Source organism: Colossoma macropomum, unplaced genomic scaffold (genome assembly GCF_904425465.1).
Source record: "Colossoma macropomum unplaced genomic scaffold, Colossoma_macropomum, whole genome shotgun sequence".
Lineage (NCBI taxonomy): Eukaryota > Metazoa > Chordata > Actinopteri > Characiformes > Serrasalmidae > Colossoma > Colossoma macropomum.
In genome coordinates, this window is record NW_023494799.1 from 36,783,779 (window position 1) to 36,797,741 (window position 13,963).

Below are 13,963 nucleotides of genomic sequence, written 5' to 3' on the forward strand. Positions count from 1 at the left end.
TGTTGTTCTCTGCAGGTCTCTGTAAATGTAGCTTTCACTGTACGAGGAAACTCGAGTTTCAGTTTGAGTCACTAACAGCAGAATCATGCTTGATTTTGAGAAGCGACACATCTTTATATTTCAATCCAAGATCAACATAAAATTCAATGAGCTGCTTCATCTCTGAGCTTAAGCAAAGCACAGCTTTTGCAAGTGAATGAAAATCTTTGCATCGTAATGCAAAACATTTGCAAGGGAATGCATTTTATTTGCAAGGGAACGCAAAATATTTGCGAGGGAATGCATTTTATTTGCAAGGGAATGCAAAACATTTGCGAGGGAACGCAAAACATTTGCGAGGGAACGCATTTTATTTGCAAGGGAACGCAAAACATTTGCGAGGGAACGCATTTAATTTGCAAGGGAACGCAAAACATTTGCGAGGGAATGCATTTAATTTGCAAGGGAACGCAAAATATCTGCGAGGGAACGCATTTTATTTGCGAGGGAATGCAAAACATTTGAGAGGGAATACAAAACATTTGCGAGGGAACACAGAGCATTTGCGAGGGAACGCATTTTATTTGTAAGGGAATGCAAAACATTTGAAAGGGAACGCAAAACATTTGCAAGGGAACGCAAAACATTTGCAAGGGAACGCATTTTATTTGCGAGGGAACGTAAAATATTTGCGAGGGAATGCAAAACTTTTGCGAGGGAACGCAGACCATGCATTTTATTTGCAAGGGAAGGCAAAATATTTGCGAGGGAACCCATTTTATTTGCGAGGGAATGCATTTTATTTGCGAGGGAACACAGACCATTTGCGAGGGAACCCATTTTATTTGCGAGGGAACCAAAACATTTGCGAGGGAACGCATTTTATTTGCGAGGGAACGCAAAACATTTGCGAGGGAACGCATTTTATTTGCGAGGGAACGCATTGTCATTAACCTTTTTTTTTTAACCACGACCCCTTAGGGGCTCCGTAGTTTCTCAGTGAACTCTGATCATTTGCTCCATCTGTGTTTTACAGGCAGATGTCACCTCGCGTTTGAGAAAGATCCTCCTCTATATACTCCCCAGATAGCAGAAGTGCATTGGTTCAATGCTGAATTTCGGTTGCATTTTTTTGTTTAACACCGATGATGGAAAAATAACCTACATTCAACATTAAACAGATCTACGTGGTAAATGTCAGTTAACAACAAAAATGTGGCTCTGCAGTCAGGACCTTCTCGCTAAGCCCCAAAAAACAGCAGCGCCGCTCAGGTTTAAATCATGGACTGAATCTCAAATCACTCCCTACTCCCTATATAGTGCACTATGTGAGTTACAAAACTTTGGCTTATTCACCCAAATAGTGCGCTATATATCCTGTAGGCGGTTGTACAGACACTGCTGAATCCCAAATCACTTTTTGTGAGATATATTATGCTTTGTTTGTGTGCAGGAGCTATTATTTTAAGACCTATGTAGTGAACTACGTAGGGAGCAAGGAGCCATTTGAGATACAGCCATGGTGTTTTTATACTAGCAGTAGCACATGTGCAGAGAAGATCCATGTGTGTACTATAAGGGCCTGTCTGCTGCTTTTATAGGTTTAAAAAAAAACAGCATATTTACTGACATCTAATGCAGTAAAGAAAAAAAAACAATTTCCCCCCCAAAAATTTTTTTGCAGTGATGTACTGTACTCTGACTACCGCAATTAAGGTTGGTGACCTAGTTAAAGGGAAATTCCACACATCTCTCTGCATAATTTTCTGCATAATTAAATCATTAAAGGGGAACTCCATTGATTTTTTGAGATTTCTGCAAAATTCAGTGGTTTAAACAAAGTCATTCAGGAGTAGTTTGATCTGAAACTGATTTCTTTACAGTGGTGGTGAAGGGAACCAGGAGTCATGATGTTTACAATGCAAATATAACCACTTTATTTACTATCCAAAACCACCAGTGAACCTACACGTGTCTTCTAAGTTTATATGTAATGTTGATGATGGTGAAATAACGGTTGGGCTGAAAAAAATAAGTTTTCTTTGGGGACTATTTGCCTCGCAACACTCTTCGTGCATCCCTCCTTCACGAATGGATTAAAATAAATTGGTTAAAATATGTTTTAGGCCAATACCGTATCACAAAACTCCCATAAAACAATGTCTCAGGCTGCATATAGTTAACTATTTCATGTAATAACTTTCTGTGAGGGAGCTTTTAGAGATTGACGTTCTTGGTTGCTATTATCTTTGAACTGTAGTGACCTTTCCTCGCCTCTAAAACATCTGATTTTTAATGATGTCACTGTGCACCTGTGGGAGGGAAAAATAATATATTCACCAAAATTAGCATGTTCCACCTCCCCGTCCCATCACCTTCACCTAACATCAAAACACTCCACCAGATCAGAGACCCTCCCTGATGCCGTGTTTCACCTAGAAATACATCATGGTACACTGTCAGATTAAAAGGTTCTGTGCAGGTACTTTTTGCATTCATCAAGGTACAAACAATGTACATGTAGCCTACCTTAGAATGTACAACAGTGGTTTTAAGGTCTGATTGTGAACCTTAAATCAGGTTTTCCAGGTGAAAAGTTCATATTTGTACAATTTTCATAACATAAGGTTTTAAAACAGAGCAATAAAATAAAAGCCTGGAGACGAGACGGGGTGTGTGGAGTCAGTACAGCTTAGAACATATCATTTCAGTGGATTATGGTTCAGTTATGTTCCCTGACTGAAGGTACTGAGATGTACCCTTGAGGGTTCCACCCCAGTGACCATTTAGGACCTTTTTTCTGAAAGTGTATGCATACAGAAATTGTGTTATGATGTCTGATTCTTGTTGCGTTCAATTTTTTGTCTGACTACAATATTAAAGCCCCACTTTTTCTGATAACATGTATTCCTGTACAGTCTGTACCTCCTTTTACACACACACACACACACACACGACACGGTGAGGTCTAGCTTTAGCGATGCACCTAAAATCCAAAGAAGAAGAACACAAAGAGGTGTAGTGTTTGCTGTATTCTGTTTTAGACCTTATTATGTTTTGTGCATTTGTTGTAAAACCTAATAAGTAATCTAAAATATTAATATCAAAAAAATATTGCTGAAAAACAGTCACAGCTTTATTGTTTTCCAATAAAAAGTTCAAATTCACTGTTGTGTTCCTCTCTGCATTTACTCACTATGCATTATCTCTGTTCAGCACAGCTCTGAACTGCACTGAGACACAATGTGCTTCTATTAGAGCTCTATTATAGCAGGACAGGCTTTTGTTGGAGGGCAAATGATGATTAATAGGGTTTAACCAGTCCTTTATAAGCTGACGTCACTTCTGCTATATAAACAAAGAGAAACGCCAGACTGACTGTGACGGTGTGCAGGTGAGGAGGTGAAGATGGCCACACATAGTCTCTCCACTCTGATACTTGTGGTGGTCTTCACTGTCACTGCAGCTGATGCTGAAGTGGACACAGAGGCTCTGTCCTGTCCAGAGCAGCAGCAGGCCTTTGAGGGCTCCTGCTTTGAGTTCGTAGCTCTGCAGCGCAGCTTCCTCAGTGCACAGGGCTGGTGTGAGCGCGGCGGTGGACACCTGGCCTTCATCCAGAACGATGAGACTCAGCACTTTCTCCAGAAACATCTGCAACCGGAGCTGGACTGGTGGCTGGGGCTGGCGCCGGCCTCCCTCAGCCTCAGCCTGGACTCCGCTGTGGGTAAGTGGGTGATACAGAGGCAAAGCAACAGAAGTTCAAGGTAACTTACTTAATTGAATTTGTACATCATTTCCACATGAGTAAAATATTATCCACACAATTACTGTCAAATGTAAATAAACTGAAAATTTGTGTTTGGTGTTCGTATTTGAATCAAGTTAGTTTAATTACTTTTTCAGGGTCCATAATAAGAGGGAGAGCTATATTGTGAGATATTGATGCCAGTGAAGTATTATATCTCAGTTTCATTATCAATATTATTATTAGGTGTCTCAGAGACAATAATGACACAAAAACTGATTAACAAGCAAGTATTTATCTCATCATTTTGTACGCTGCTGGTTGTTGCTGGGTTACAAGCAAACAAGGTGAAATACTTGAAGATTCAATGATACTTAAAGAGTCCGTACACCAGTATTAGGAGATATCAGTATGTAAGAGTATATCTTTCAGTCGGTCACATTGCATGGTCAGAACTACAGTCGTGTGTAAAAATTTAGGCGCCCCTGGTCAAATGACGTTTTATTAATTATTAATTAATTTAAAATTAAGTGAATGTTAACGCTTACTCTACTAATTGAATGTCAAAAAATGTGGCCTCTGCAGAAAATATTTTACATTTTATTATTTTTGTTTTTTTAATTTTCTTTTTTTCACAACATGTTAAACTTAGCAAAAAATTGCAGAAAAACACTACATTTAATGCCATATTTAGGTGTCATCACTTAGAAAATCAACACAACATGTAATTTAGGTGCTTAAACTTTTGCATACAACTTTGTATACACAGTTGGTTTAAAAAGTCTCTGACCAAATCTGTGAAAATCAGTTTTTATATTCAAACCTGGAAATAAACAATAAAATTGTGAAACATTTAAAACTAAAAAAGTTGCCATCACCATATTTGAGTGTGTCTGTAGAGATTTCTAACTTATTTTCACAGAAAATCAACAAAATGTAATTGACAAAATAACTTTAGCACATGACTGATTCTGACCTTGCAATCTATCTCCTGATACTGGCTCACCGACTGTTGTTCAGTGTCTTAAAGTAGCATTAAAAATACTTTAAGTCTTAAGTAACTGATCAAACGATGCTCAACCACAACCATAATAATTAATCAGATCATTGTAAATTCACTGCATTTTAATATGTATATTGTAGCTGCCTATAGTTTTTTAACTGCGGTTAATCTTTTGCATACATTTCATTCTATCTGCAGGTCCCTTGTCTTGGCTGGATGGCTCTAATGTGAGCTACTCTAACTGGCTCGGTGAGCCCGTCCCGGGTGCAGGCTGTGGTTACATCTCAAAAGACTCTGGATTTCGATGGGGAACAAGCAGTAACTGCAGCCAGGAGTTCCACTTTATCTGCCAGTTTGGTTAGCACTTCTTTCTTAATCATTTATTTGCGCACTGGAGACCACATCGACTGTAGTATACTTTATCTGCGAGTTTAGTTATTAGTACTTTTTTAACTAGACCATCGTTTATTGGAGCACTGCTAGACTACTCTTACAAATAAAGGTTTCTAAATGGTTCTTGGCTTTTAGGTGGTGTAGTGCATTTATATTATGTGGAGGTTCTTTAACCCCTTAAAATCCCAGGCTTATTACATACTAAGGCTTATTACTCAGTAACTACAGGAACCTCAATGCAAACTAGTTGAGCTATTATAGACGTGTAATAAGTCTTTAGGCCTGTCGGTGGGCCCTGGCCATTTAAAGGGGTTAAAAAGGCAGAATTAAACTCAAACTACTAAACACAAACACTACACTATCCTTTGAAAGGTTCTTTGAAGACCCAAAAACTGGTTCTTTTGAGGCATCACGCCAATTAACCCCCTTTTTAATTTAAAAAGTGTAGCTGTAGTTTCCACTTTTATGATAACGAATGAAAGTCTGTGAATTAATTTCCTTCACTCTTTTTCAGAGTCTGGACATTCTCTTGCCTGTGCTGACCACAAGGCCGTGCTACAGTGTGGATCTGGTCAGGTGATTGAAGTTGGCAACAGTTTTTCCGGCAGGAAGACGCCGCATTACTGCAGAACCAGCCGTTCTCCCTCCGACACATCCTTACTGGAGAAGTGCGGCTGGGTGGACGTAGTGGATGTAGTATCAGGTATCAGTGGTGGACAGTAGTGAAGAACATGTACTTTGTTATTGTACTTAAATCCTGTTTAAGTATTTCCGTTTTTTGAGATGTTTACTTTCACTCCACTTCATTTCACTGCTTTGTACTTTACAGCTACAGCTGTAACTAGGCTCGGGCACCTCTGACAAGCTTTCAGAATCTTTTAAATAACATACCTGACATCCCAGGAGTTTGGATGAGGAGTGAAATTTCACTGTGTAAGTTTTTTTGTTGAAATTGAAAGAAGCAGCATTACAGACTCAGGAGAAAAAACTAAAATATGGTGAGTATGCCCTGCTGCGAGTCGCCCTGTAAAGACTTAAATAATAATTTAACAGTCAGGCTCAAAAAGAAGGTCCGGTTTGAAGTTTAGGTCTCAAATGCAAAATCCACTTAACGCTAATGAAGATATGAAGACAACAGATCATTCACTCACTTCCTCAGACGACACGTCCTGCACCGAGTTCTGTTTGAATACTTCTTCAGCACACTCACAGTCATTAGATTCATCTGCCTGGGGGCTCCGAAACACAAATGACATTACAAAATGTACAAAATGTTGCGTGCAATTAAACATTTCCACCAGAGGTCTCCAAATCCCCAAATCTTATTATCTGAGCACCTTTAAAAGCAGAAAAGTACTTTTGTACTTAAACTCAAGTAAAAACATAAATAAAGCACTTGTACTTTTACTTGATTAATATTTTACCAAGGGTTTGTCCATTGCTGTCAGATAGGAAGATCTAAAGCAGGGATTCTCTGCCTTTTCCAGCTCATGGCCCACCTATTTATCACAAGCATGAAGGCCCATTAGAAAACAAAACTCAACTTTTCTGCTTAAAAAGTCCACTCTTTGGGCACTTTTCAGTGAAGTTTGGGTGCCTCGGTGATCACCTGTGTCATTGCTTGTTAAATATTAACAGATTAAAATGTTAAGCTTGTTTTGTACCACAAATCAAGTGGAATGGTGGCAAATAGTCATGAATGTTTCTGCAATTTTTTTTAAATCAGTTGCTCATGAGTGGACGTCGAGTGAAGTGGGCGATTGAGTCTGTTTTGTTTCTAGAGGGAAGAAGCAAAAATTAGCTCCTCTGCTGCAGAGCTTGTATTAATGTTGTTTACATTTCAAAACATTTTATATTTTCTACTTACACTGCAAAAAGAGCTATATTCACAAGTGAAATCATCTTTTCCAACCTGTTTTAAGTCATTTAATGTCATTAGTTGTCTTATTCCAGATTACTGGCAGATCATTTTACTTGTTTTATTATTATTTCTTGAAATAAGCAAAATATCATTCATTATTTCTCAAAACAAGTGAAACGATGTGCCAACAGAATGAGATACTTTAGAAAGAATTACTAGCAAACAAGTACAAATGTATAGACACCGGTGGAATAATCTTATTCTTACAACAATCTCATACAGAGAAATATTAGATGTGTTTCTCACATTTAAGATGTTTTCACTTCCTAAGACATCTTTTTTTGCAATGTATTGTTAAGTCTATTATTTTTATTACAAAGTGCCATTGATGGCCTACTACAGACCACTTGCTCCACCTCAGTATTGGTCCAGAGACCACCAGAGGTGGAGCCCACTGGTTAAAAAACCCTGATCTAAAGATCTAATGATCTTCATGCTAAAACAACTGGACAGAGAAAAGTGAATGGATTAGATTGTTATACATTCTTTTGTGTTGAACTCAAACAACGAAGAAGAACAAATAGCTGACATACGTAAATGAAGGTTCATCATTAGCCATCAGAGCAGCTGTCTTTGAGCAAAATGCAGATACAATGCTAATGGCAAAGCCACAAAAAAGTTCCGTCCCATATTGGTAGACGGAAGAACTACAAACATAGGTTAAATATTTATCTGCAATATTTACCTTTAGACAATCCCTTTGTTTGAGCAACCAGTACTGCCAGATGTGTCTTTAATGTACCGTTTAGTATGTATTGTGATTATAACCCCCTTTTTGAACATGCACTGAAAGCCTCTCCTTTACCATTTCATGGATAAGTGACTGTGATTGACAAATAATGGCATCTCTTCCCAATGATTCTAAACAAAGCATATATTTATTCCACAGAGTTCTGCAATGGGCAGCAATTTTGTGAAGTGGCTGCAGACGTAATGTCCTTTGGAGAGTCCTGCCCAGGACTGGGGAATTACCTGTCAATAAAGTATCTCTGCAAAGACGGTTAGAGATCTATTTGTTTCTTATTTCATATACAGTACTATTTGTATTGTATGCTGGGTTCATGTGTAGGTACATGTAAAATGTGCTGCATGCATTGTAAAATATTTAAAATAACATAACACGCACATATCATTGTCGTTCTCAAATGTGTCCTTATTATTCTCATTAATCTTTGCTGCAATGGACTTTTGCGATGAAGAGCTCCAAATATCAACAATAGATTCCAAACCTTTCTCCTCGGAGGTAATTCAATGTAAATACATCCAAATTAATCTCTGGCACATATACTTTGTTAATGAACTAATAAACATTAACTTTTCATGTTTTTGTTTGGAAAGTTTAAAAGATCTGTACAGAAGTCTAATACAAATGAAGATTCCAGTGACAGCTCTCAAAACAGTGAGACAAATGATGATAATGAAGAGAAATCCAAAGAAACATCTGCTGAAGACGACACAAAAGATCAGTCCGAAAACGGTGATTCTGAAAAAGGCTCAAATGCGCAACAAGCCAACTCAAATGGGTCGTCTGGAGATGACAAATCAAACGAGAACAACTCTTCAAATGACAAATCAAACGACAACAATTCTTCTAATGACAAATCAAACGACAACAACTCTTCAGAAGATAAATCAAATGGGAACAACTCTTCAAATGACAAATCAAACGACAACAACTCTTCTAATGACAAATCAAAGGACAACAATTCTTCTAATGACAAATCAAACGACAACAGCTCTTCAGAAGATAAATCAAATGGGAACAACTCTTCAGAAGATAAATCAAGTGGGAACAGCTCTTCAAATGACAAATCAAACGACAACAACTCTTCAGAAGATAAATCAAATGGGAACAACTCTTCAAAATATACTGAATCAAAGGATGAATCAAATGAAACAAACAACAATTCCAATCAGCAAAATCATGATTCAAAAGACAATACACAGCAATCAAACTCAAATGGGGCATCCAGTGATGACAAATCAAAAGCAAACAATTCTTCACAAGACGATGGATCAAAGGACAAATCAAAGGAAACCAATAGTAATTCAAATGAGCAAAATTCAAACAATTCACAGTCAAGCTCTGAGAAGAGTAACACAAACCAAACCACGCAGCCAAACACAAACAATACAGACGACCAGTCAAAACAACAAACCAGCAACTCCAAAAACAATCAATCCAATTCTGGAGACAAATCAACAGGCGGAACAACAAATGGAGCTTCTAACGGAGACGATTCAAATAATCAGACGAACAATAATAATGGGTCAAAATCACCAGAGGACACATCTGGAAAAGGGGGCTCTAGTGAGGATGGTGACAACGAAACCAGTCAGAATGAGAAAGAGAGCACCTGCATTACCATCACTGCAGGCAATGCAGTGCAAATTAAAGTCACGTAAGATACTGATCCATTATTACGCTTTTAAAAAGATTCTGAAAACAATTCATCTGTAAGTCCTTTCTACAAGTAATACAGAAAAATACCATTTTTGCCTGACATACTTTCCTCCTGTTCCTTCTCTCACTCATTCTTTTGTCCCTTGTTATTTCATGTTACAGAAATAAGAAAGTTTTATACACTGATCAGCTCCACTTACTATATAGGTGCACTCTGTAGTTCTACAGTTACAGACTGTAGTCCATCTGTTTCTCTGCATACTTTGTTAGCCCCCTTTTACCCTGTTCTTCAGTAGTCAGGACCCCCATGGACCCTCACAGAGCAGGTACTATTTGGGTGGTGGGTCATTCTCAGCGCTGCAGCAACACTGACGTGGTGGTGGTGTGTTAGTGTGTGTTGCGCTGGGCTGAGTGGATCAGACACAGCAGTGCTGATGGAGTTTTTAAACACTCACTGTCCACTCTATTAGACACTCCTACCTTGTCAGTCCACCTTGTAGATGTAAAGTCAGAGGTAATAGCTCAGTTTGTGTTGGTCATCCTCTAGTCCTTCATCAGTGGTCATAGGACGCTGCCCACAGGACGCTGTTGGCTGGATATTTTTGGTTGGTGGACTATTCTCAGTCCAGCAGTGACACTGAGGTCTTTAAAAACTCCAGCAGCACTGCTGTGTCTGATCCACTCAGACCAGCGCAACACACACTAACACACCACCATCATGTCAGTGCTACTGCAGTGCTGAGAATGATCCACCACCCAAATGATACCTGCTCTGTGAGAGTCCATGGGGGTCCTGACCACTGAAGAACAGGGTAAAAGGGGGCTTTTGTATGCAGAGAAGCAGATGGACTACAGTCTGTAACTGTAGAACTACAAAGTGCACCTATATAGTAAGTGGAGCTGATAAAATGGACAATGAGTGTAGAAACAAGGAGGTGGTCATAATGTTATGTCTGATCGGCGTATGTACAGATGGGTGAACATTAAAGGAAAAATCAACTGTACTGGGGGGATATTCCCTCAGTTGGTGTTTTGATGGTGGTGGTTCCATAGGTGTTCAACCGGGTTGAGATCTGGTGACTGCAAAAGCCATAGCATATGATTTACATCATGTTCATACTCATCAAACCATTCAGAAATCCCTAATTCCCTATAGATGGGGACACCGTCATCCTGGAAGAGATCACTTCCATCAGGATAGATATGTTTCATCATAGAATCGAGGTGATCAGTCAGAATTACTTTGTATTGACAGGGCAGTTACCTTTCCCTCTAAGAGGACAAGTGGTCTCAAATCATGCAAGAAAAGTGCCCCCACAACATAGCAGAGCCACCAGACCTCTTCACTGTGGGGGTCAAGCTTTCAGGCTGTACTGTTCTCTTGGGCCCAATCCTATTTCTTATTTCTACCCCTACCCCTTGTTTTCAAGTGTCACTCTGCCCCTTGGAACTGAGTAGCAAGGGGTAGTGGTTGAAATCTTCCCCTACTAAATGGGACCCTCAAATACAAAGAGCATTACTTCATTAACAGCTACAAGCGCTACTCTGTAGGCGACCCTGCCAGTCTGCAGTGATTGGTGTACTGCACATGCACTCGCCCACTTGTAGAGAATATGGTGAAGAATGACTCACCTGACCGTATCACTGTTTTCCACATCTCTGTAGATCAGTGTTTGGATTGTACACCACCGAGTGTAATGATGGGGTTTATGTACTGAAGCCCTACTATAATATCCCTCTCTGTGTAGTTGTAAGTGGACTGTTCTGGCCGACACAGTCTGATCACGTCCTGCAGTGACATTCTCACCTTAGAAAGAGCTGCTCTTCTGTTTTCCCCCCACATATCGCACTAATGCATTAGCATGAAAGTCAGTGAATGTACGCTTTTAACCATGTTTACTGATGACCTTCCAAGCTTCCCATCAATCTAAATGCACGTCTCTTTTGTCCCTATTCCTACTGAAACACTACACTGCAAAAAATAATATCTTGTCAAGTGAAATGATTTTAAATCTAGTTAAAATAAGGTGCCCCTTATTAGTCCTGTAACGGGGAAATTTCACCTCCACATTTTAACCCATTTGTGCAGTGAAACACCACATACACACTAGTGAACACACACACTAGGGCGCAGTCAGGGCCCGGGGAGCAGTTGGGGGTTAGGTGTCCTGCTCAAGGGCACTTTAGCCAAGTACTGTCAGCTCAGGAGATTTAACCAGCAGCCTTCCGGTTACAGGGCTGGCTCCCTAACCTCCGGCCTACGACTGAAAAAGCAAAAGATCAAAATATTATATAGTAATATAACCATAACTACAGGTGGGTGACAAACAAGTCACGTACTTGTTTGTCATCTAGTATATATATTTAATATTTCTCCTGTTGAGATTGTTGTGTACTTATTATAAGATTGTTTAACTTATTTGCAAACATTTTTTACTTATTTTAAGCAATTTAATCACGTAAGGTCATCTCACTATAACGGCAGATGATTTTGCTTGCTTTAAGAAATGTGCTTGAAAGAAGCTAAATTATCAGTATAGCGAGATAATTTTACCTAATAAAAGTACTTAAAACAGGTAAAATATGTCTAGAAATAAGCTAAATAATCTTATAATAGGAGCACAACCATCTCAAAATAATAAACATTAGATATATTGACTAGAATTAAGATAATTTCACTTGACAAGATTTTTTTGCAGCGTATAGCAGTGCATGTTACCGAAGCTCTGCGCCTCAATAATGAAAACTCTTTCAATATCAAAAAATCTAAATCAAGATCAACTGATACTTCTCAGCTTTTATATAAATACCACAGAGCATGGTAGGATATTAATTGCTTAACTGTATCGTGCAGTTTATCTGTCTGGAAGCATCAGCAGTTTCTTTATTCATTTATTCAGGTTTTTCCTGAACGTTTGTCACCCACCTGTAGTTTTGGTTATATTACTGCATGATATTTCCATCTTTTGCCATCGTTCTTTGTAGAAAAGAACTTTTATATACAATTATATACTGTATTTCTTTCCTCCAGCTGCTCAAACTGTGATCCCGTGAATGTCAATAATGCCATTTCTCTACAAGTAGAATGCGCAGGCTGCCAAAATATACTCTGGTATTTTGAAGACACAACAAAGGATTCTGTAAGTTGTGATTGTATCATATGTAAAAACCAAACTCACAATGAATAACGACTTAATGAGATCCATTAATACCAACACATGAAATAACACATTTAATAGAAGTATATACAGTAGTTTTGCAGAATATCTGCATATTTTTATCATAAATTACGCTTGATTGTGTAACTATTGCATAGCCTTTTCGCTGAAAGTGTTTTCACTCTTAATATTATGTAGTGGTTGCCCATGACATTTGCTTTTATGAACATTATTTTCATGTATTTCTTTGTTCAAGGCCCTTTCAAATTCCTGCAGTAAAGACAATGGTCAGATGCTGCTGAAACAACAGGCTGCAAATCTCAGCACATTTGTTGTGCCTAGTACAACACTGAATACTGCAAAGCAGAATATCACAGTGGTGGCATATGGTATGGATGTTTCATCAGTTTTTAAAGCATACGTATGTTTAAAATTTCCAAATAAGTCTGATTTTTATCTGTCTCTGTAACGCAGGTTCAAAAGATGGGAAGTCTGGTTATGGTTACTTCACCATTCCATTGTTTGACGTTTCAGCAACCCTATTGCCAACTGTCTCTCCCTCTAACCAGAACAACACCCACACTACCATCTCCCATTCTACCCCAAACAGTACCTTCCCCTCAGTCCCCCTCCCTTGTCAAACCACTTCTACTGCACAACTCTACTACCCGCCCACCTGCACCATTGACCCACCCATTGGAGATGTCCTCTCTCCTTTCAATATAACCTGCACCACAGTCGAACCTTTCTGCTGCTCTGGACCCTGCTCCTTCTGCCTGACCACTGTTGATGGTGAGAGTGGACATCTTCACAGGATTAAAGACCAATTAGTTTCTCTGAGTGTAATAATTCATCCTCATCATTTCATCCAATCTCTGCAGGGAATTATTTGTATTGTGGCAGTGATCTGGGGATGAGATCACTGTTCCTTCCTATTGGGGATAAAAATCATCATTACAGTCTTGGGCTGAAAGTCATTGTTAAGAATGTGGATGGTCATACAATCAACACTACATTGTTTACTCAGGTAAGTTAGCAACCATAAGGTTATTAGTATTAAAAGGGCTTGAACTTGAATGCAAATATTAAAATTAATCAATGGTCCTAAAAATATGTGAGTTGATAATAATTAACTAAATACATTTTTGAAAAGAGTAAAACCAAGACAGTAATTCAAAGTTGGATTGCCCCAGCCGAGGGGTCCCATGGTGAACCACTCCACAGCAGCAGCAAGCTTTTTTAAGCTTTTATTTTCTGGCAGGAGCCAGACAATGAATCTATGTGAGATATCAGATTACGGGGTTAAAGTTAGATTTAACCTGATGTGATCATGGTAGTTGGTGTCAGTGGCTTGTGCAAG

General features: G+C 38.8%; 1 protein-coding gene across 1 annotated transcript in view; it reads left to right on the plus strand.

The window, feature by feature from the left end:
• The first annotated feature begins 3,387 nt into the window (after window positions 1-3,387).
• Window positions 3,388-13,963, plus strand: part of pkd1l2b (polycystic kidney disease 1 like 2b) — a 37,177-nt gene continuing 26,601 nt past the window's right edge. The window contains exons 1-6 of the mRNA XM_036585956.1: window positions 3,388-3,703; window positions 4,926-5,084; window positions 5,635-5,823; window positions 7,931-8,041; window positions 13,078-13,395; window positions 13,485-13,630. Coding sequence (XP_036441849.1) covers window positions 3,388-3,703; window positions 4,926-5,084; window positions 5,635-5,823; window positions 7,931-8,041; window positions 13,078-13,395; window positions 13,485-13,630 — 1,239 coding nt within the window. The remainder of the gene's footprint in view (window positions 3,704-4,925; window positions 5,085-5,634; window positions 5,824-7,930; window positions 8,042-13,077; window positions 13,396-13,484; window positions 13,631-13,963) is intronic.